General features: G+C 57.7%; 1 protein-coding gene across 1 annotated transcript in view; it reads right to left on the bottom strand.

The window, feature by feature from the left end:
• The window catches only part of Vstm2l (V-set and transmembrane domain containing 2 like), a 33,091-nt gene extending 27,045 nt beyond the window's left edge, over positions 1-6,046 (bottom strand). Inside the window, exon 1 of the mRNA XM_005329850.4 lies at positions 5,650-6,046. Within this exon, the coding sequence (XP_005329907.1) occupies positions 5,650-5,770 (121 nt within the window). The 5' untranslated portion in view covers positions 5,771-6,046. The remainder of the gene's footprint in view (positions 1-5,649) is intronic.
• Positions 6,047-21,653: the final 15,607 nt, after the last annotated feature.

The raw sequence follows: 21,653 nt of genomic DNA, 5'->3' as shown, positions 1-21,653 counted from the left end.
CAGTGAGACCGCTGTCCCTTCTCCTAAAGGAAGAGTCTCCTCAGGGTCAGGGAAGGATGCTTGGCCGCCTGAGCCCTGTGGTGAGGCATTTCACATGCATCCCAGGGGCTGGGCCCCGGGTGGCCCCACGGTCAGATGGCATCAGCCCCAGTCATCCCAGGAAGTCCTCGCTGCAGCCCGCAGCCTGGGAGAGGTTCTGACTGCGTGGCGTTTCACGATAAACAGGGATTCCTTATGAAATTAAAATCACTTGAGTGTTTAAAGATGCATGAACTTGGAATCAGCAGAAGTTTCAGAATTCACCCTTCAGACCCCCGACATCCGCTCATTTACTTCCTGCCACCACCCTCGGCTGGGCATCGTGCTGGGCCCAGGACACAGGGACTCTGACCGTGGCTGCCCAGTTGGCCCCAAACTCCCTCTGGAGCTCAGCCCCTCGACTCCCCCGACTCAGCTGCTGGCTTGGTTCCTAAGTCCTGAAGGGGCTCCTTTCTGACCACCCTTCTGCTCCCTTCTGACGCCCGCCCGTCGCACCAGCGTCACCCTGCACATACGCACGCGCGTCTTCTCCTTCCAGCTTGGGAAGTAGAGGGCTGTGAGGGAGGGGGCTATCGCTCCCAGGTGAGGACCACAGAGGTCACTAAGCGACATCCACCACAGGGCCAGGTCTTGAGGCCCAGCCTCGTCCTCCCACCATGACCAGGCCTCTCCCTCTTCTATTTTAAACTGAGCAGCCTTATGAACGCAGGGCCCACAGCAGGACTCCTGGGTTCATATCGCACCCCAACACTTGTCAGGGGTGTGGCCTTGAGTCCATTCTCTTCATCTATACACTGGGCCTGGGACTGTCCTCTCTGCTCAGGGTTCTTGAGCCAGTCCCATTGAGCACTGGCAGGACCCTCAACCGACATGGGCTCCCGACCGAGCTCTGAACCTCCATTTGTACGGGGTTGATAAGGTGACCCCCAGTGCCAAGCAGGACCGCCCAGGAGAGTCTGGGTACATTCCCCCCGTGCCCTAGGCCTCAGGCCTCCCATCTCAGGGCCCTGAGGGGGCCTCCATGGTTCACTCAGGTGTTCTATCTCCTACCCTAGACGCTGTGGGCCAGCAGGGACCATTACAGGCTCCCTTTGCCCTCCCTGCTCGTCGGCCATGGGGAACGCTGCCCCCCGCCATCCTTGCTTGTCCCCATATCAAGAAGCAGAGTTCCTTGTGCCCTGCTGACCACCTGCAGCTGGCCCTGTTTGGAAAGAGGCCCCGGGAGCTGCTGCTGGGCACCGTGTCAGAACCAATTGGTGTGAAGGACCTGGGGAGACCGCCGGTGAGGGCCGGTTCCCCACAGGAGGCCTGGAAACCCGCAGCCCCGGGCACCGTGTTTACGGGAGTAATTGATAGAATAATCACCAGCGCCCGGGACGAAGACGGACACATTTTTAACACCATAACCTCTGCGAGACAGGACTCAATTTTCTCCATCTTCCAGCCACCAAACTAGCCGGCTTATTGATGGCGAGACACCAACAGTTCGGTGAGGAACACAAGGAAGCCAGGGTCATTTTTCAGCATACAGGCTGCTTGCCAAATGGCCCGGGCCCCCTCCTCCCCCGGCATCCCACTGCTCCCTCCTGGCCACCGAGAACCTCAGGCGGGTGAATCACTCAATGGACGAAGCACCAGGCCTCACCAGGACCTTTGTCTGCACTGGGTGCATTAATAATTGAAGGTGCTGGCCTGGGTGTGTGTGTGTGTGTGAGTGTGTGCACACGCGTGTGTGGGATGGGATGGGAGGTGGGGGTGGGGGGTGGGCTGCTGCAGGGGGAGGCTTCCTGGGGCTCCTCTCGGGATCCATACACCTACCCCGTCTGGACCACTTCTCCCCTAGCACCAGAGGATCACACCCCTCCACTGCCCAATACGTATGGGTGAGACTTAAGGCAGGGCTTCCTAATCAGGCTGGAGCTTATTAAAATGCAAATTCCAACGTCCTGTCAATAACCACTTTGACCACTGGCCTTAGGGGGATCACCATTGTAACAAACTCCCTGGGGGTTTCTGAGGGTCTGCAGAGATCCTCACAAAGACCTGCCTTGTAATCCCAGTGACTTGGGAGGCTGGGGCAGGAGGACAGCAAGTTCAAGGCCAGCCTCAGCAACTTAGTAAAACCCTGTCTCAAAATGAAAAATAAAAAAGGGCTGGGAATATAACTCAGCAGTAAAGCACCCCTGTACCAAAAAATCAAAACAAACCACATAAAACATAAAACATTTTTTAAAAAAGAGAGAAAGAAATGAAACCCACTTCGTGGACACCTGCCCTGGATAAAATCTGGAAGGAACACTAGACAAGGAGTCCAGGCCGGCAGCCTGTTTTTAAGGTGCACATGGCCTCAGCAAGATCTGTCACCTTTCTGAGCTGCTGTTGCTTCTTGGTGAAAACTGCCGCTTTGACAGTTCCCCAGGGAGCTGGAGGGGGTGTGCTCGGATCAGGGCTGTGCCGGGGAAGAAGTTTGTCACAGGTCTGGGCCAGCCTGCCTCCAGGCTGTCCTGGAGAAGGCAGGTCCAGCACCACCAGTCACCTTCCCTCTGACATGGCTCTCCCGCTCTCCACACAGACTCTGTGACCTTGGACAAATCAGTGACCCCCCACCAGCCTCAGTTTCCTCCTGCGCCCAATGTCCTCCCAGGAACGACTGCAGGCCGACTGGGTCCATGCTGGCAAGGAGCTTGGTGGCACCTGGCACATAGTGACAAATGTGAGCTCCCTTTCCTCCCACCCTGCTGTGCTCTTGGCCATGAGCTATCCCTTTCTGATAAGGAAAATCAAAACAGCTGCCATTTCCTGAGCACCTACTGGGTGCAGCCCCCGACCATCACTGCTGCGCCTCCAAAGTCGACACCTTGAGGACCACACACCACTCGTTCCTCCCGCCTTGACACAGCCCTCTTTGAAGGGGGTTGGGTGGAGGCAGGAGGGAGATGGGAAGCAAGACAGATGTCCTTGCTGACCCTCCTGGCTGCAGGCTCTCCCTGTGACTAGCCCCAGGGCAGGCGGTGGAAGGCATCTGCCTGGTACCTGGGCTGGGCTCGGATGGAGTTGGGGCGCGGAGCAGCCGACCTCGCGGTGGGGTCAGTGAGCTCCTCTCCAGGAGTCCCTGCTTCCAGCCCCCACCCCAACCCCAGAGAGACACCTTTCCCGACCCGACCACATTTCCCGAATCAGCTGAGGACACATGGAGCCCAGGAATAATGAAACGATCAGGCTCCAATCTGCTAAACAGCAATTTCGGAGCTTTTTCAGCACACACAGCTTTTATCAAATTGGTATTCTCCTCCTGAACACAAATGGCTTATTAGACATGACCCACTTATTCGCTGCGTCTCACTATCATTAATAACAGTTTCTTTTTGTGATTAAGTGAGTGGCTCCAGACCCTTCCTGTGGCGGCGGGTGCTTGGCCCGGCACAGGGGTAGCTGGGAGGGCTCCTCGGCAGCCACTACTTGGTGACTCTGAACCTGGCAGTGTCGGGGGAAGGCAGCCTGGCTCCCGCAGAGCAGCCTGGGGGAGTTTCAAGCGGGGCCACTCACTTGCCCAGAGATGCACATGGGGTCCGCAGAGGAGCCAGGTTCCAGCCCCTCTCCATGGAGCCCCTCCCCTGCTTCAGCCGGACTGCTCAGGATGCGGATGGGAGATTGCAGTTAGGGGGCAGAGCTGTGCCCCCTCGCCATACATGGCACCAGGGGGCAGGCAGAGCCTGTCACACAAAGGGCAGAGCCTGCTTCCTTGGGAATGAAAGACCCATGAGTCTGCTGCCCCAAAGACAAGATGACCTAAACCTAGGAGCTCCAGGGCTCTTGTCTCCTGGGACTGCAAATTCAGGGAAGTCCTTCCTTGGAAAACCCTCCTAGCAGAAGTTCCAACTGTGCCAAGGAACTGAGCAAGCAAGGAGGGGAGGGGAGGAAGGAATTCCCAGTTCCCCGGAACCGGAGGGAACCTGACAGGGAGATGAATGTCCTGAAGAAAGCATCCTCTCCGCTTGACAGACCCTGGGGCCGTCCTGACTCAACCACTCTCTCACTGTGTGACCTTGGGCAATTCCCCTCACCTCTCTGAGCCTCGGTTTTCCCATCTCTAAGTGGAGATCAAAATAACCTTTCCCTGTTTACCGGGACTCCACCCAGATCAGTAGCAAAAGGTAAGGGGTATGAAGGGGGCATGGACGATACAGAGCAAATTCCATCTCACATGGAGAAGCAGAAGGGTGTGGGAGGTCCTGGTCTCCCCAAAGCACAGACCCTGAGAATGGCTTTGGAAACCCCTCCCCCTGGAGCAATCCCATTCATGCGTCATGTCCCAGAAAGGCCCTCCTTGGTTATCTATCCGACGCCACACAGTCTTCACTTGTCCCCATCGGAGGAAATCACTCAGCTCTCTGACCTCTGTGCAGACCTGCCCCAGCCACGGGCACACAGTGCCTAGCATGGGTGCTCCAGTCCCCTTGAGAGATGCAGCCCTGCAGGGGAGGGATGGGGAGGAAGAGTCTCTTCTGTGTTCATCCATGTGCTGTCCCCTACACCTGAGCCTGGTTCAGAGGGACAGGGGAGCCCCCAGAGCTGCCTGCCTCAGACCGCCCAACTCTGTTGCCAACTTGGGCTCCTCTGGGGTGAGCAGGAGCTTCTGACACTTGAGCAAGCAGTGCTGGGGACGCCTGCTTGCTCCCAGCTCCCACAGTGGCTGGAGTTGAGGTCTCCCAGTCTCAGACCTCTGGGGCCAGGACTGGGGATGGGGGCACCTTGTGGAAGAATGGCAGGGGGTTTCTGCTGCCCCAGAGACAGACAAAAGCAGCAGGAATTCCCCTCCCACCCCCTGCCTCTGGCTGGAAGCAGCGACCTTAACTACTCCAGCGTCTTCAGGGAGCTATCAGGAGGCTTCAAGCCTGAGATGTCACCCACCTGAAGGGAGAGGCTGCCCTCAGGCTAACAGGTCTCAGAAGATGGTCCCCTAGGTCTGTAAGGGGTAGGATGGAGAGGGAGGGGACAAGAGCAGCTGGAGGTGAAGCCTTCAAAGGGGAAAGGCAGGTAGGCAGAGAGGGGTGGGTGGGCAAAGTGCGTGAACAAGTGTGTGTGTGTGTGTCCCCATGTGTCTCCAATCAGACAGGCAAGAGTTGTGGCAAAGCACCGTGCCTGGGTGCCAGCTGGCAGGGTGTGAGCCCACCGGCGCAGCGCCTGATGTGTGTAGTGGGCATAAGTATTTATGAGAGAGGATGGAGCGGGGCGTGCGGAGCTGTGGGAGGGCAGTTGTGAATGTGATGTGGCTGCGAGTGTGTCCGTGGCTGTGAATATCTGTGGGGTCGTGGAGGTGTGTGTATTCGTGTGTGCGTGTGCGCGTGTGCGTGTGTGTGTGTGTGTGTGTGTGTGTGTGTGTCGGGGGGCGTTTTCTCCGCGACAGTGGCAGTGGGGGTGCGCTCCGGGTGCCCCCTCCTCCGCAGGGCTGGCCAGGATGCCAGGGCGGGTCCACAGACCCAGCAGGGGGAGCCCTGGGACTCCCGCCACCGCCGGCGCGGGTTCCAGCCTCGGGGCGGCCAAGTTGGAGGCGCGCAGCCCGGGGTGGGGTTTGCTGGGGAAGTCCGTGGGGGCGGCGACCGAACTCACCGTGGCCGGAGACGTGGTTGTCCCAGGGCGCGTGGCCGGCGGGCCGCGTGGCACCGCCGAGTTGCAGGAAAAGTGCCAGGTAGTGGAGGGCGCCCAGCGCCACGGCGAGCGGGGCCCCCATGGTGCGCGCTCGGGCCGGGGGCGCCGCCGCCTCACATCGGGGCTCGGGAGCCCTAGAGCCCGCGCCCGCTGTCCCCTGCTCTGCGCGGCCTGGCTGCTCGGCTCCCGCCGCTGCCCCTGCCAGCTGGCCCGGCCCGGCCCGGGTCCCGGCTCTCGCCCGGCTCTGGCCCAGCCCTGGCTGCGGGTAGCGAGCGCACGCCCAGCCGGCCGCCTCCGACTGCGGGACTCTTCCCTTGCGCGGAAGGCCACTCCGCTCGCGCCGCCGCGCCGCACCCCCTCCTCCCACTCGCTCCCGCCCGCCCCGAGGAGGCGGCGGCGGAGGGATCTGCCGCTTGATTTATCATCAAAGTTTTGCCCAGGCTGGGATTTTTAAAGCGGTACTCTCAACTTTCCCCCGCCCGGGAGCGGGGGTGGGGGCGCGATCCGGAGGAGGAAGCACCCCGGGGACCTGGTTCCCGCAAAGCATAATACAACAGGATTCAGAAATGAAAATACTATCCAGCAGGAACAGGAGAAAAATCATTCCCTCTGCCGCCAGAGCCGGCGCGCTCAGAGGGATTCCTTAACTTTGCCAGCTCGCTGGTGCCAGGGTCAGGGGCAGACCGGGCTGCAGGTGGGCGACGTAGGACCGAGACCCAGGAGACCCGGTTACAGCTCTGCCGCGACCTTTGGCTCCGTGTGTGAGCATGTCCGGATGTCCACCTCAGCGTCTTCATCTGAGAAATGGGGACAAGAATAGCTGCCTCCAGGGGCCGGGGGAGGATTTGAGAAGTCAGATAAAGCATAATATTGCTTACATGCCACCTCCATAGTTACCACTGTTGATTTGGACTCTGGGACTCAGTTTTCACGTCTACATAATGGGAGTGAGGCACAGTTAGCGATTTCCTTCTAGCTTAGAGGTGCAGGGCCGCCTACGCAGTGAATTGGATCTCCCCTTTCTGGGTTGTAAGGCTCCCTTCCCTGGACTGAAGAGCCTCGCTGGGGTGTGTGCGAGTGCATCTGGGTCAGGGGATGGAGGTACTCCCATTCCTAAGAGCAGGCAGCCACTGAGATCCCCTGATTCATTCCTCGGGCCGGGGCTGTTAGAACAGACCCTGAGTAAAGAGAGAAGGTAGGGAAGCACTTTGAATCAGAGAAGGAGCCTCTTCAAGGTCCCAGGAGAGAGCTGTCGCAGGGCGTCTCCTGCCCCTGACCTTTGCCCTTCCTCAGCCCTCTGCCAAAGCCAGACGTCTGTGCAGCACGAGGACGGTTCCCCGTCTGGCTCTGTGATGCGAGAGTTCAGCACCCTGGACAGACTCTCCCATGTCCCTTCCTTCTCCCGCCCAAGGGCGACCCAGATGGCGGGCCGGCTCCCGGCTCCAGACCACAGGTTGATCCACGATCGTGCATCGTGGACAGCGCCCTGAGTTCTAGGACGCGGTTAGAGCCTGCAGGACACAACGCCCCTCGCCGTCTTTCCTCTGACTTCGCATCCCTCTCTTTCCAATATCATGGTGGACAACACACTTGGCGGGGCCTGTGGTCGCCAGCAGCAATTCAGCTCTTTCAAAATTAAGGACAGCGCCCCTCCAAGAGTCGCGCCCCTATGAGCACTGTTTCAGCACCACGGACAGCTGTCACCGCCTCGGCCGACAGGCTCTTCCTTCAGCACCACGGATAGATCCCGCCATTGCCCCCGCCGCTTCGGGAGTCCATTCATTCATTGGAGGGAGGAGCCGTTTTGTGCCCAGTGACTTCTAATCGTCTTCTCACAGAGAAGTGGTAGTTCGGTCATCCTGGGTTGGACAGGAGCCATGGACTCTACAAAGTGCTCATTCATTCGCTTGAACTTCCCTGTCACTCATTGTAAAGATGAGGAAACCGAGAATCTTCAAGATCACCTCATAGTGTCAAGACTGAAACCCAGCCCAAGGCCTCTCCAGGAGACTGGTGACAACTGGGCTTGAAACCCAGGGCTTAGTCTTCTACTTTGGGCCTGCAGGGGGAGAAGGTCAGGGTCAACCGCAGCACACTGCTGCTCTGCTACTGACCTAGTGGACGACCTCCAGGGATCTTTCTCTCCTCTGAGTCTAGAACATAGTTAAACACTGTAGCCTCTAAGATTCCTTCAAGGACAAACTTGGAGGGACTATATGACTTTGGAAAGGCTGTGATGTAATGGCTCTTTCCCCTGCCAGCCATGTTTGTTTGTGAGATGGTGACCTCTCTTGTTTGTGTGCAGTCTCAGCCTCACCTCTTGTTCAGCCCTGGGCTCCGGGCTCTGCTCCCTCCTTCAGCATGATTATCTTCAGTATGTCCTTCCCTTCTCATTGCTCCTCCTGTGAGGGCCTCCCCCCCCCAGCTGCCTCTCCCTTTGGCAAAGATCCATCCATCCTGAGTCCCACGCAGAAGAAATGTCTGCTGCCTTCTTCCCGGTCCCAAGCCTCCGTTCCATCGCTGTGAACCCAGCACCATGCTAAGAACTTTAATTATCCCACTTAATCCTCAGAACAATTAGGCCACATGGAGTAGGACATGTTGTCATAGGTGTGATCTCTAGAGCCTTACTCTGAGTTCCGAATGCTCCTATGTTACCCTAGACATTAAGGTAACAGCGTAAGGTAGCACTTACTAGCTGTGTTACCTTAGAAAATTTGCTTGGGCTTTCTGTGTCTCAGTTTCCTCATCTGTAAAATAAGAATAATAATACCACCTTCACAAGATTATTGTGAGGATTAGATGAGTGGCTACATGGAAAGCACTTAGAACAGTTCCTGGCCCATGGCAAATCCATGATGTCCTCATAAATCTACAGATAAGGAAATAGAATCTCAGAAAGGTTGTATCTTGCCCAAAGTAAGGCAGTGATAAGGTAATGATGTTTTAGATGTTCCAGAGCCCATGTTATCGGGCCTAATAGCTGAGTACCTCTTATTCATGCCCCTTCCCTTAGTAGCTTAGAAAAGTAAGACCCAGAGAGGGTGAGGGACCTCCTCAGAGTCACACAGCCAACCATACCAGAACTAGACCCTCGTTCTCTGTCCCTGATCTAGGGTTCTCGTAATACCATACTGTACCATTTGTATTTTCTACAGCATCATCTAACCTGCAATTTACAGTTTACAAATCACATTCACATCCACGATCCCACATAATGCACACAACAACCCTTGAGGCCAATCTTATTGCCTTCCTTCTTTTAGAGGTAAGGAAAGGGGAGCTCAGGAGAGGAGGTAGCCTGCGCAAGGTTCCACAGCAAGGTGGCGCAGAGCGGAGGTGAAAGGACAAATCATGCCGTGCTCCTCCCCTGTGTAATCCTCTCATCCAGATGCAACCTGCAGTCACCGGGGAAACTCGAGAGTCGTGGATGCGGAAGGTAACCAGAGGCTGTCCCAGGAAACTGTGTGGGGATTCATGGGGGTGGCTGCCTCTAATCGTCACCCGGGAATGCTCTGGGAGAGAGTAAGCCTCCTGTCCCTGGAGGCAACTCACAGGCATCCAGTGGTCACATGGATGCCATGAGGCGAGCATCACGGCTGCTCCCTTACACAAATGAGGCTCTGAGGGCGACACCAAGTCATGTATTTCAGCTGGCGAAGATGATAATTCCAAGTTGTCCCAAGCAGGGGCTCTGGCCGGGGTCCTTACTTTTGAGCCCGGCTCCCTGGAGAGTCCCCACCCTCCCATTGACTCTGGGAGGCCGCCCCTCCCTCCCCCCCCTTGAGAGGTGTCATTTGAGCCCTGTGACTGTGTCAGTGGTAACAGCCATAAGATTTGTCCTTTTAATCCAGAATCAATAACAAATTTCATTTAAAAATAAATTAAACCAGGCATTGGAAATCATTCACCGTGTGGGCCCGGGCCCTATAGAGCACCGTCTAAATGGCTTCCTTTCTGTCATCTATCAATGCCAGGAGGGGGAAACACCTGAGCTGCCTGATTCATGGAGAAACTACTTAAATGTATCAGCCCCTAACAATGAGCAATGGAAGCCCGGAGTCGCACCTTTTAACACACCAATAACATGTGGAGCGAGGCTTCATGAGAGCTTATCGGGGATCCCATGGTCACTGGCTTCGAGGGAGCCCATTTGTAAGGGGGAACAATGGCTTAGTAGGTAGCTGCCTAATTTCCAGAATGCATTACTGAGCTCCGAGGAGTAATGGAATTCTATTAAAGTCTTATCTGCCACAGGAGGGTATGAAACCGGCAGGGAAATCCAGACGTGGCACAGACAGGCCCAAAGAGCACCAGGGCTGACCCCAGAAGGTGGGGGAACAAGCCCAGAGGGAGGGGGGGCAGGCGGGGCCCCGGATGTGGGAAAAATATGTGCATTAATAGGGCTCTGGTTTCCAACGATTACGTTTACATCAGCGAATAAAACCTGGCAATAAAACATCAGAACTGCATCTCAGACAGCCTTCCCTTTTACAGCCTGGTGTATTTCACTCATTATAACAGGAGGCAGGGAGAGCGAGGTGTCCCCATTTCTCCCCCCTTTAATTAAATTTCCTAAATTACTGCCCAAGATTTGGATAAAGCAAAAGACTTACAGCTCCACTGATCGTCACCGAGGCTCCCCGGCCCCTCACAGTGGTGGCCCTGACCGTACCAGGTTCCAACATTATTAAAGTGAAATACTACGGGTCTGGCCTGCCTGGGCTCTAGTTGGTAAAAGGAGATTCAGTCTCGGGAGGGAAATTGGCTCCAGAACTGGTGTCGCCGTCCCCTTTCTATGTGAGCTTGATCTTGAGCTTCTCCTGTCTGAGCCTCCCAACTTCTCCTTCTCCCCAGACAGTGATCTTAAGGGGCTGAGAACTGATCTGAGGCTGGACCAATTCTGGGGTACATCTGTGAGAACTTGGGGACCTCTATATAAAAATGATTAATGCCCAGGCCACACCAGAGAGATTTTTGGGGGGGGGGGTATCAAGGCTTGAACTCAGGGGCACTCACCCACTGAGCCCCATCCCCAGCCCTGTTTTGTATTTTATTTATAGAGAGGATCTCACTGAGTTGCTCAGTGCCTCGCTTTTGCAGAGGCTGGCTTTGAACTCCTGCCTCAGCCTCCTGAGCCACTGGGATTATAGGGGTGTGCTACCCCACCCAGCTCACTCCAGAGATTTTGACACTCTTGGTCTGGGGCAAGGTGAGGGTATTAGGTTTTTTAAGAATTCCCAGGTGATCCCAGTGGACAGCCAAGGTTGAGTACCACTGGTCTAGAGTCTTGAGATGTCCCCAGGCTGTAGAATCTCCTGGAAGGCTGGTTGTGCCTGCAGAGGCCCAAGCCCCACCCCTGGGGGTTCTTTCTGTGCAGGTGTTGGGGTCTACAGGACTCAGTGGGCCACTGTGAGATTCCAAAGGGGGCAGAGACACCCAGGGTCCTCCTCTCCTGTTCCTTGATTTGGGAACAGCCAGCCTCTTGGAATGAGGGAGCCACCTGCCCGGACTCTCCTCTGGAGCACAGTATAGGAACCTAGGCTGGGACTCTGCTCCCCTCTCATGACTGGTTTCCTATCGCTCCCCTTGAAGCTGGACAGGAGCCTGAGTGGCCTCTGGAGATAGACCACACCCTGAGCCTCCAGATTCTGAGCTTTCTGCCCTCGTGGCCCATCCCTGCTGCAGACCCAGTCCTCCCTTCCAGCTAGATTCTGGGCCTTCACCTGCCTCATTGCTGGGCCTCCCAGCAAGGCCCTATCCAGGCTGAGGGTCATGCCCAGGCTCAGGGGCCAGGGGCTGGGGGAGGCCATCCAGTCCGGTGCCTGCCTCTGCCAGATCGGCAACCCATGAGCACTGGGAGGACCTCCCAAGGCCTTTCTTCAGGATTCCAGTCTGAGTGGCCCATCTAGACGGACGACATCGGCTACAACTTAAACTTTCTTAAAGAATCTTCACTTGTTAACAGAGAAGTCATCAATCTGCCACCATGGTCCCCAGTGTACAGACGGGGAAACTGAGTCCCCGAGAGGAGTGGTGACACAGCCGAGGGTCCCACAGGGAGGGAGCTGGCAGCACCGAGGACCCAGGTCTCCTGAGGAGGAGGCAGGATCCCATGTCACCCCTAGCACTGGGCAGCTCCTCCAGAGACCCCCAGCCCCTGAGATTCCCGTGAGGGCCCCAGAACAACAGAAAGTCAGTTCTCACAGGTGAGTCTGTCTTTCAAGTCTCAAAATCAAGGTGGAAGCAAAGGTGGGCTCCATTTTGAGGCCTGTTCTCTTGGCTTGGGGGTGGCTGCCCCCTTGCACATGCAGAGGGAGGGGTGGGTGAGAGAAGCAGGGAGGGGGGGAGGGAGGGAGGGAGAAAAGAAAAGATGGAGCTTTCTGGTGTCTTCTTACAAGGACACTAACCCTATCGGGTCAGGGCCCCACCATTGTGACCCCGTTGAACCTTAATTACTTCCTTATTCCAAAGGCAGCCACACTGGGAGTTGGAGCCTCAATATATGGATTTAGGGGGACAAAAATTCCATGGATAGCAATCCCTCTAGGCCTTGGCCCAGCTGCTCTCTAACAAGGCTAGAGAGCACATGCAGCCGGTGACTGAGTTGTCCCAGCAAGAATCCTGATGGAACCTCCACTAGTGGCAACTGACCGCATCAGGCAGGGGTCCCAGGGCCTCCCACCCTCCAGCCAGGTATTTGTCAAATGCAGGTTCTCTGCCAGTGACAAGGCCGTGCTGTGGGAGTGCTTCAAGGTCCTGAAGTGGCTTCAGTGGTGTGGTTGGTGCCGGTCTCTTCTTGGTTCTAAGATCCAGACCAACCCTGGCCATGTGAGCTGCAGGTGTGATTTAAAATTTTCTAGCAGCTACAAGCTACATTAAAAAGTAAAAATAAACAGGTAAAATTAACTTTAATAATGTATTTTTATAGCCCAGTGTATAAAAATATATCATTTCAACACAGTTGTTGTTGTTATTATTATTATTATTTTGGTACTGGGGGTTGAGCCCAGGGATGCTCTACCACAGAACTACATCTTCAGCCCTATTTATTTATTTATTTATTCACTGGTCCCGAGGATTGAACTCAGGGTGCTTAATTACTGAGCCATATCACTGGCCCCCCTTTTTAAAAAAATTTTATTTTGAGATAAGTTCTAAATAAGTTGCTTAGGGCCTCACTAAGTTACTGAGGCTGGCTTTGAACTTGAAAGCCTCCTGCCTCAGCCTCCTGAGCTGCTGGGATTATGGGTGTGATTCGAATCAAGGATTCCGAGTTTCCCAGGCTGGCTTCAAATTTGCAATCCTCCTGCTTCAACCTTCCAAGCAGCTGGAATGACAGGCAAGTGCCACTGCACCCCGCATCATGTAAGCATTCTTTTTTTTTTTTGTACCAGGGATTGAACTCAGGGGCACTCAACAACTGATCCCCAGCCCCAGCCCTATTTTGTATTTTATTTAGAAACAAGGTCTCACTGAGCTGCTTAGCACCTCACTGTTGCTGAGGCTGGCTTGGAACTTGCCATCTTCCTGCCTCAGCCTCCTGATTGCTGGGATTACAGGTGTGCACTACCGCGCCCGGCCATATAAGCATTATTAATGAGCTATTTCCCATTCCTTTTTACATACCAAGGCGTTGGACTCTGGTGTGAATTTCACGCTTACAGCTCATCTCAACCTGAGGTACAGAGCATCTTTGCCTGTGCTCACTGGCCCCGTGCGGTTCGTGACTGTCTTACTGAAAGGTGAAGAAAAGACTTGGGCTGGCATTCCCTTGCCCCCCACAGAGGAAGGAAATGTGCATCTATTGAGCACTTACTGTGTGCCAGGCACCCAACTGATCACATTAAATCCTCATGCAAAGGCGAGGATGTTCCCCTATCTTATAGCTGTGGCCACTGAGTTCAAAGAGGTGAAGTGACTGGATGAAGGCCACACCAAGGTCCCCTGTCCCAGGCTCCTGAGGTCAGAGTCCTCAGGGCCAGGCTGGTAGAAGACAGGGCCTCAGCCTTGGCAACAGAGCTGGGCTAGTTTGCGTGTGCCCATGACCCTGGGGCTGCCTCCCTCCTGTTCTCCCTCCTGAGTTCAGGGAGGTTTTGTGACTTCCTGCCGCAGAACAAAGTGAGTTTGTGCAAGGGCTTCCCAGCCTCCTCCATGCTTTAGAGAGGCAGCAGGGCCCGGCCAGGCTGGTGCCTGCCTTATCGCCATTTTAATTAAATAACTGTTTGTGCAACCAGTCCCTGAGAGCCTGCCCCCGTTATCGGCTCTGCATGGGCAAAGATGATGCCCTTCTGGTTCCCTCCCAGCCCGACGCAGCTCCCGCCAGTCACCCTCCAGGTCTCCCCCTGCCACTGCTGGAACTTCTCCCCTTGAGGGACCCAGCACCTTCAGAGGTTCCCTCCTCCACCTCTGAAGGGCACTGTCCATCACGAGGAAGAGCAGCCCCAGGCCTGGACTCGAGACCCAGCTGGTCACTTTCCCGCTGCAGGCCCGGCACACAGAGGTCCTGGCAAGGATCAACTGGGGAAACTGGATCCGCCGCAGCTTGGCCGCCTGCAGGTCTGCGTCCCTCCCCAGGGCCGCAGCCGTCACTCACTGAGGGTCTAGGTCGCCTCAGGCCACGCAGTCAGTGGGGACGTGTGTTCACTCAATCCTTACAAGGCCAAAGGGTGGGTAGGTGCATCCCCATTTTACAGATGAGGAAACTGAGGCCCAGGGAGGTGCCACCTGGGAAGTGGCAGGTGCAGCATCCGGTTCAGATGTCCCTGATTCCAGAGAGTGACATCCTGCATTGGCCTCTAGCTGGCCACTGACTGAGCACCTGGTTACTTGTCCTTGAAACCTCAGCGTGGCCCTGTGAGGCTGCAGCCCAACATCCGTGATTGACCCCAGAGGAGCCTGAGAATCATGGCTGCGGAGGTGCACATCAGGTGACATGGCTAGTGGCCACCAGGTGGCCTTTCTGCAGGGCCTGAGCTCTCAACCACAGCAAGGAGATCCGTTCAGCTTCAAGGGAGTTGTTTGGGGGCGAGACTTCAGCCCAGCGACAGGAGAGGGTCAGGATGCCCACCCTTTCTGCTGCTGGGATTCTGTTTCCCCACCGGCTGGGCCTGGGAGTCGGGAAGGCCACGCCTGGTGTCCACTTCCCGAGTTCCAGGTCCCCTCGGGCAGCAGTCCTCTCTGTGCTGTGTTTCCCCGTCTCCAAATTAAGGGGCACAACTTGATCACCACTGAGGACTCTGTCCAGCCTCGAGGGGCAAGAAGCAGGCGGCGATAGTGATTGACCAAAGGACCCCAGCTTCCCACCCAAACCCTCAGGGCAGGCTGACGTTCTCCCCCTGAGCCAAGGCCCTATAAAGCCAGGGCAACTCAGTGACCTCCTGTCTCAGAGCAAAAGACAGAGAAAGGGCTGGGCTGTCTCAGTGGTAGAGCACCCCTGGGCTCAACCCCCAGTTCAGAAAAGGGAAACAGGAGTGGGGTGCAGAGAAGGCTGGACCCACTTGACCCAGGCTGGGTAGGGGCCCTTGCCGGAGTGGCGGCATCCTGGGGTGGCTGGGCCCCTTATATTAATGATCTGCAGGCAGACTCGCGTGGAGGTGCCCAGTGATGATATGCAGATGGCTGGAACGGCTCCAGTCCTTCAGGGAACTCGCCAAGCCTGTAAGTCAGGCCGCTGTGGCCCAAGGAGGGGAAAAATTCCCCCCCAATCTGGGAACACCTCCAGCTGTGATCCCAAAGGTAGTGCACTTTGGGGGTTTTCTGAGTCTCTCCGTATTCCCGGGGACCACAGCCTCCGCGGGGGGCACAGAAGGGTGTGGAGAGCAAGCCCTGGAGCGGCTGGCTGCTGTCCGCCCCTGAGAAACCAGGCTGACTCCCAGGCCAGCTGTCCAGGGGAGAGTCCTAGGACCACAGGCGCATTCTCATTTTCCTGTCCATCAGCCCACTATTGACCGCCCATCGATTTCTGCTCTTTGCCGGTGGGGCGCGGTGGTGAGAACTCACTGCTGGGTTCGAGTTCTGCCCCTGTGTGGCCTTGGGCAAGCGTCTGCTCTGGATCTCAGTTTTCCTGTCCTGGGAGGGGTGTGCCTCCCCCCACCCCCAAGCCCCAGGCCTTGAGCAGATGGAACAGAATACCGGCACCCGTGGGGCAGACAGGCACTGGGCAGCGGCTTGAGGTGTATCATCTCATTTAAACTGCCCCAAGGTGGCCACCGATTTTCCCATTTTACCAATGGATAAACCAATCGGAGGGGTCACGGAAGCTGACCAGCGCCGTAGCTTGACTTACTCTTGCTACTTTACCCACATCCACTGCACTTTTCCTCCCATATTCCTGTGCACTCCTGTCCCCAAAGTCCCACCCTGTTGCCTGCGATTGCAGGATATGGCCCCACCTGGGTGCACATGCTCATGACTACGTGCCGGACAGAAGCCAGCCTCACCCCATCCCAGCTGTGGGATCCTGAGGACGTTACTCACCTTTCTGAACCTGTTTCTTCATCTCCAAAGTGGACATGACGCACCTGCCTTATTGCTCCCCGAAAATTAAATGAGATACGCAGTGGAAACCCGTCCTCAGCTCCTGGCACGCAGGAGAAGCGCAATGAATGTGAGCTATTGATTGGTTTGTACTTGCTCTCTCCAGGATGGTCGATAGCTGTCAGGGACTCTAGATGTTTTCTTATTGCTCTCTCGTTGTGTGGGTGGGGAAACTGAGGCGCAGGGAAGGGCAGAGACTTCTGAGGCCACGCATCACCTGATCCAGGCAGACAAGGCCTGGATCTCAGTCCTCCACCCTGTCCTTCCACCACAGTCCTCCATCCTGTGCCCCCACTGACCAAAGACACCGGAAGCCCCAGCTCTGGCCAAGAAAGAGTCTGGGAGGCCAATAGCCCCAGGGAGGCCGCCTCTGACCCAAGGTCCAGTGCACATCCTGCGAGCCCTGGTCCAGCCCTGGCCTCAGCGTCTGCCGCCTCCACTACTCTCCTTCGCTGCCCCGTCTCTCCCTGCCCCCGATTCTGAAAGCAAGTCTCCAGGTCATCACCCCTTTCTCCTGCGCTCCTGTCCCCTCAGCTGGGCGAGGTACGTGCAGGGTGGTGAAGACGGGGACCAGGTTCCCTGTGCAGGAGCTCTCTGCCCCTGCCCCATCCCAGTGAACCCGGAAAGGTCCAGTTGGTCACTCTAGAAGCAGTGAGGGGCCTGGGGTGAGGTTGGGGGTACAGTGCTTGCCTATGTCCTGCACAAGGCCCCGGGTCCCCAGCTCTGGGAGAGCAGGGCGGGGTGGCTAGTGGATTGCTCCAGTGTGCGTCGGGGTTGGCCCTCTGCTCTGCCTCTCCCCAGCTCTGGGACCAGGGGCCCTTTCCCTCCCTGAGCTTCTATGTCTCCATCTGTGAAATGGGAACAAGATCAGCTGCTGCACAAGATTTGGGTATAAGCTCACGTCCACCCCTTCGGGTAGTCCTGGCCTACAGTGGGCATGGGCTCACTGGATGGGAATGGGGGTCACCTGTGGCTACTTGTCACCCTGCCCAGGCTGATCAGGGCCTGACTTCCTGGGTCCCAGGAGGATTTAGCGGGAGTTCTCAGGGGGGACGTGGCTCTGCAGTCAGCCTCAGCTCTGTCCCGTGGGCCCAGGCCTTTAGGAGACCTCCGGTTCCCTGACACTAGGGATGAGGCCCCCAGCCAGGACACATGGCCACTGGTGGCACTGACTGCAGCACAGGGTCTAGAACAAGAGAAGGACATTCTGCTGTGCGGCTGTGTCTGCCCGGCCCCAGTTCCTGCCCAGGTCCTTCTGCCTGTTTAAGGATGCGTCTCGAGGCCCAGGGAAGGGGACATCTGGATGGGAGGGACCTGCACGTCACATGAATGCGTCCTAGTGAGGTGGTCAGCACCCGGGGACAGTGGTCACCTGTCTCCAGGTCTAGTAGGGACCCAGCCCGCCCCCCACCTCATATGCCTCCTGATGGTGCCCAGCCTCAGTTCCTGGCCTTCCTCTCAAGTCCGGGCCTCCCCTCCTCAGGACCCACAGTGCCACACCCCCAGGTCTGTCCATCCCCCAGCCTGCCCCCCGAGCCCCGGGACTTCTCTCTCACCCCCCACATCTCTCTGCCTACGGGCTGCAGAACCCATGCCGCTCTGCCAGGCCGCACACCCCACCCGGCCGGGGGCTCTTCTACAGAAGCAGCCCACTGTCCTCTGCTCGCGGCTGAGTGACTTCCGCCGCTGGGAGTAAAATCCAAGGAGCCTTCTCACGACCTGAGCGTCCTTACGTGACCCGGGGCCACCCGCAGCCCCATTCCCCTCGTATTCTTTTCCAGTCTCTCGAGCTGCGGGCAGCTTCTAGAATACCCCACGCTCCCTCCAGGGTAGGTGTTCTGCCCGGAGCATCTGAGTTGGCCCCAGTGCCACTTCCTGGAGGGACGGCTCCTGTTGGTAAGAATCAGGGCTGCCAGTCCCTGTCCCCGCTGTGGTACTTTCAGAGCCTGGCACAAAGCTGGGCCTCAGGGGGTCTCACTGGATCCTCGAGGGAGGGTGGCGGGCGGTGGGTGAGTGGGTGAAGAGATGGAACCAGGATCCTTCTTCCTGGCCAGGAGTGAGCTCGCTGGGCGCTGCAGGACGGACTCCAGGGGCCGGTCCGCAGGGCCAGGCCTGGATCTCAGGACACAGCTCTGGGGGTCAGCCTCAGCTCTGTCCTCGCCGGCCGTGACACAGGAAAGTCGGTTCAGCTCCGAATCTGCATCATCTAATCTGGAAAATGGAGGCCCAGCATCCACCTGGCAAGGGTTTGAGAAAATGCAAATGCCTGGGGCGGCACGAATGTCTGCTAAGCCTCTGTGTGTCCCCAGGCGTCACCTGCATACTCAGGGCAGTGGGCGGCTTCATCCTGAGTCCAGCAGGGGCCTGGGCCCTGATGACGGGGTCTCTTGGAGGGCTCCACCTGGACCTCACGCAGCCTGGCCTGGACCCTGGAGCCCAGGAGAAAGGCAGCCCCCTGCAGGTCCCCCTCCCCGCTCCCTCGCCCCACGCGGGGAGCCCCATCCTTTCCACGCCTCCCAATCACGGCAAACTGCCTCATCAATCATGTTCTCTCTAATTAACTTCTAATTTACCTCTTTAGTCAAATCTGTTTACAATCAGAGACAAGAAAACACGCAGCAGCCTGAGGTACGGACCAGGGGACCAGCTCTGGGGACCGTGGAGGATCAATCAACCCTGGACTGGGGTGGGAACCCCAGGCTCCCCTCCCTTCCCAGGCAGGGCTGGGAGCCCCAAAGAGCAGGGCTGGGAGCCCCAAAGAGCAGGGCTGGGCTTCCACAGGTCAGCGTCCTTGCCCAGCGTGCTGGCGGCCCCCAGAGGCCCGTCCTCCCTGGTCCCCGCCTTCCCCGGCCCCTGGCCTGCTCTCCTGGACTTTCTGTCCCCTGCGGGACTCTGCACGGCCGGCTTCCTATCCCTCACGGCTGTGTGGCCTCAGAAAATGGCTGGACAACTCTGAACTGGTGACCTCGTTGCAAAGTGAGGGGCAGAGTGGCACCCCTCCCTGGCAGGCCCCGTCAGTGCGCCTGAGTTCCCATGGGCCGCGGGTCCCCAGGGGCAAGTGGACACGGAGGCAAGCATGGAAGGAGCACTGGCCTCTTGTCTATCGTAAGTTTTGGGAAACTTTGAACTAATTACTCTCTAATTTACAGAAACACCCAGGGCCTGGGTCGGGCCCTGCCCTCGGGGGCTGCGGTGCTTCCTCAGGCAACATGGCGGCTGGGAATGGGGGGTTTGGGTGGAGACATCCCGGCGGTGCCTTCCCGTGGGAGCCTGAGGTTTCCAGCCCCCGCCCACCTCCTGGGCCTTGACCTGAGGCCCTCCCGGGCCCAGTTTCCAAGTCTGGAGAGGGCGTGGCCATTAATTGTCCCGTCCCGCAGGCTGGCATGTGGGGGCAGGGGGCCAATGCGTGGGAAGGAACACGGCGGCCAGGGTGGCCACGCAGGCTCAGGAGAGCGGTCCCTTGTTCCACGTCCCCCAGGAGGGCTGACGTCAGGGCCCCCGGCCTCGAGGGGGCAGAACCCCGAGGTCAGCGGACGGTGCTCTATCGTCACTCAGAGATGCGACCCGAGCCGAGCAGGGAGCTTGCTCCTGGGACCTCAGGGGAGGGGAGGGGAGGGGTGATGCGGATTAGGGCGCAGCCGTGAGCGCACAGTGGAGAGGGAGCAGTGACCAGGAGAAGGCCACTCACGCTGCAGGACGGCGGGGGCCATAAGGGGGAGAGTGGAGGGGACCGTGGGGCTGCGGGAGGACAAGGCAGGGGGAATGAGGGCCTGTGACCCCTCCAGGAGCCGGGACACCCACAGCAGCCCCCTCCTCTTCATTTTCCCCTCTGCCTGGCCATAAGCTCATCCTCTCAGTTGGCTCATCTTCTGTCTTTCTAGAACATTCCTCTAGCTCCTCTCATGGCTGCTCCTGAGGATCCTGGGTCAGACATCCCCTCCCGGGTGTGGCCTTCCAGAACCCTCCCAGCACCGCCGCCGCCGCACACCCCAGTCCCCTCCTGAACTCGTCCCGGGGATGCTCTTCCTGCCGCTCGTTCCCGTCCGTCACTGTCCCACTCCCTTCTGTCCTCTGGGTTGGCTTGTTGGTTTGTTTGGTGGCGTTTTTCCCCCTCCGCGAGCGCCTCGAGAGCAGGGGTCAGTGTCTGTCCCCGTCTTCTCCTGGAGCCCAGGGTCCTGCCTGGCCCAGGGAGGAGCTCAGCAAACAGGGCAGGTTGAGTCTTGAACTCTCGGTTGAGCTGCTTCTGCCCTGGTGGGGACGACGGGGACGACGGGGACGCCGGTGTGTGTGTGTGTGTGTGTGTGTGTGTGTGTGTGTGTGTGTGTGCAGGGATGGAATCACACAGGACTCGCCCGCCCCTGCTCACCACCTGCCTAAGACGGAATCACAGGGCTCTGGTGGGCAGGGACAGCGGAGCCACGACACTTCTGAGTGGGACAGAGCTTCTGGGGTTGGCCTCTGGGTGGGCTGGCCAGGACCGAGGCCCCGGGCAGAGCCCTTGCTCCTGGTCCAGCCCAGCTCTGCCCAGCCTGGCCGGGCCCTCACGGCCCTGCTGGCAGCCTGAATGACACCTGTTTTTGGTGGACTCTTGTGATGGCTCTTGCCCTGGCCCAGATGCCACAGCCCCTTCCAGGCCCCCCTTGGCCTCTCGGAGCAGAGGTCTCACTTAAGGACCCGGAGACCCCCGTCCCAGGCAGGGCTGCAGGAGAGGTCGGCTCTGGTGACGGGGAGGGGACCTGTGCTGTCTCCTGCTCTGTCTGTTCCTACTTCCGTTTCCCTGCCCAGGGGTTTCTCGGTCCGGACTGAGTGACTCGGTGTCCAGGGTGCCTCCGATTCGGCTCCGGTAGAATTTGCCTTGTTCAATGGCTACGGCACGGCTGCGTCTGACAGCGGCTTCTTCCCAGGGGGGACAAAGGTTTTTGGGACAGAGTGGGTTGGGAGGCAACTGGGAATCCGCTTTCTCCAGACTCATGGGGGATCTGCCTGTGATCTCCCCTCCCAGGGTGTGCCGCGGCGGTGTTGGGGGGTTCTGGAAGGCCACAGCTGGGAGGTGATTTGCCCATCTGTCACATAGGGGTGGGGGTTGGACTTGTGATGTCTGAGCTGTGACCCTGAATGCGGGGGTTGACTGAGCACCTACTGCATGCACAGCGCCCCAGCGGGGTGAGGGGCTGAGCCCAGGGGACATGGTTCACTCTTGTGCTGGAGAAGAAGAGCCGTTTAAATCCAAGGTGGCATTTTTATCACTGTGTTCTTAGTTGTAATTGCCATTTAATTAGATTGATGATAATTAATAACACTAATAATGTACTGTCCTTTGTTTGGGACAATGACATTGCAGACCCACTGTCTCAAGGTGCAGCTGCGCTGCAATGAGGCCCCTCCCCCCTCTGTCTCCTGACTTTGTCTCCCTGGTCACCTGTGCT

The sequence above is a fragment of the Ictidomys tridecemlineatus genome, chromosome 5, assembly GCF_052094955.1.
Source record: "Ictidomys tridecemlineatus isolate mIctTri1 chromosome 5, mIctTri1.hap1, whole genome shotgun sequence".
Classification (NCBI taxonomy): Eukaryota; Metazoa; Chordata; class Mammalia; order Rodentia; family Sciuridae; genus Ictidomys; species Ictidomys tridecemlineatus.
Note: the sequence above shows the minus strand (reverse complement) of the source record. Positions and strands in the feature narration are given on the sequence as shown.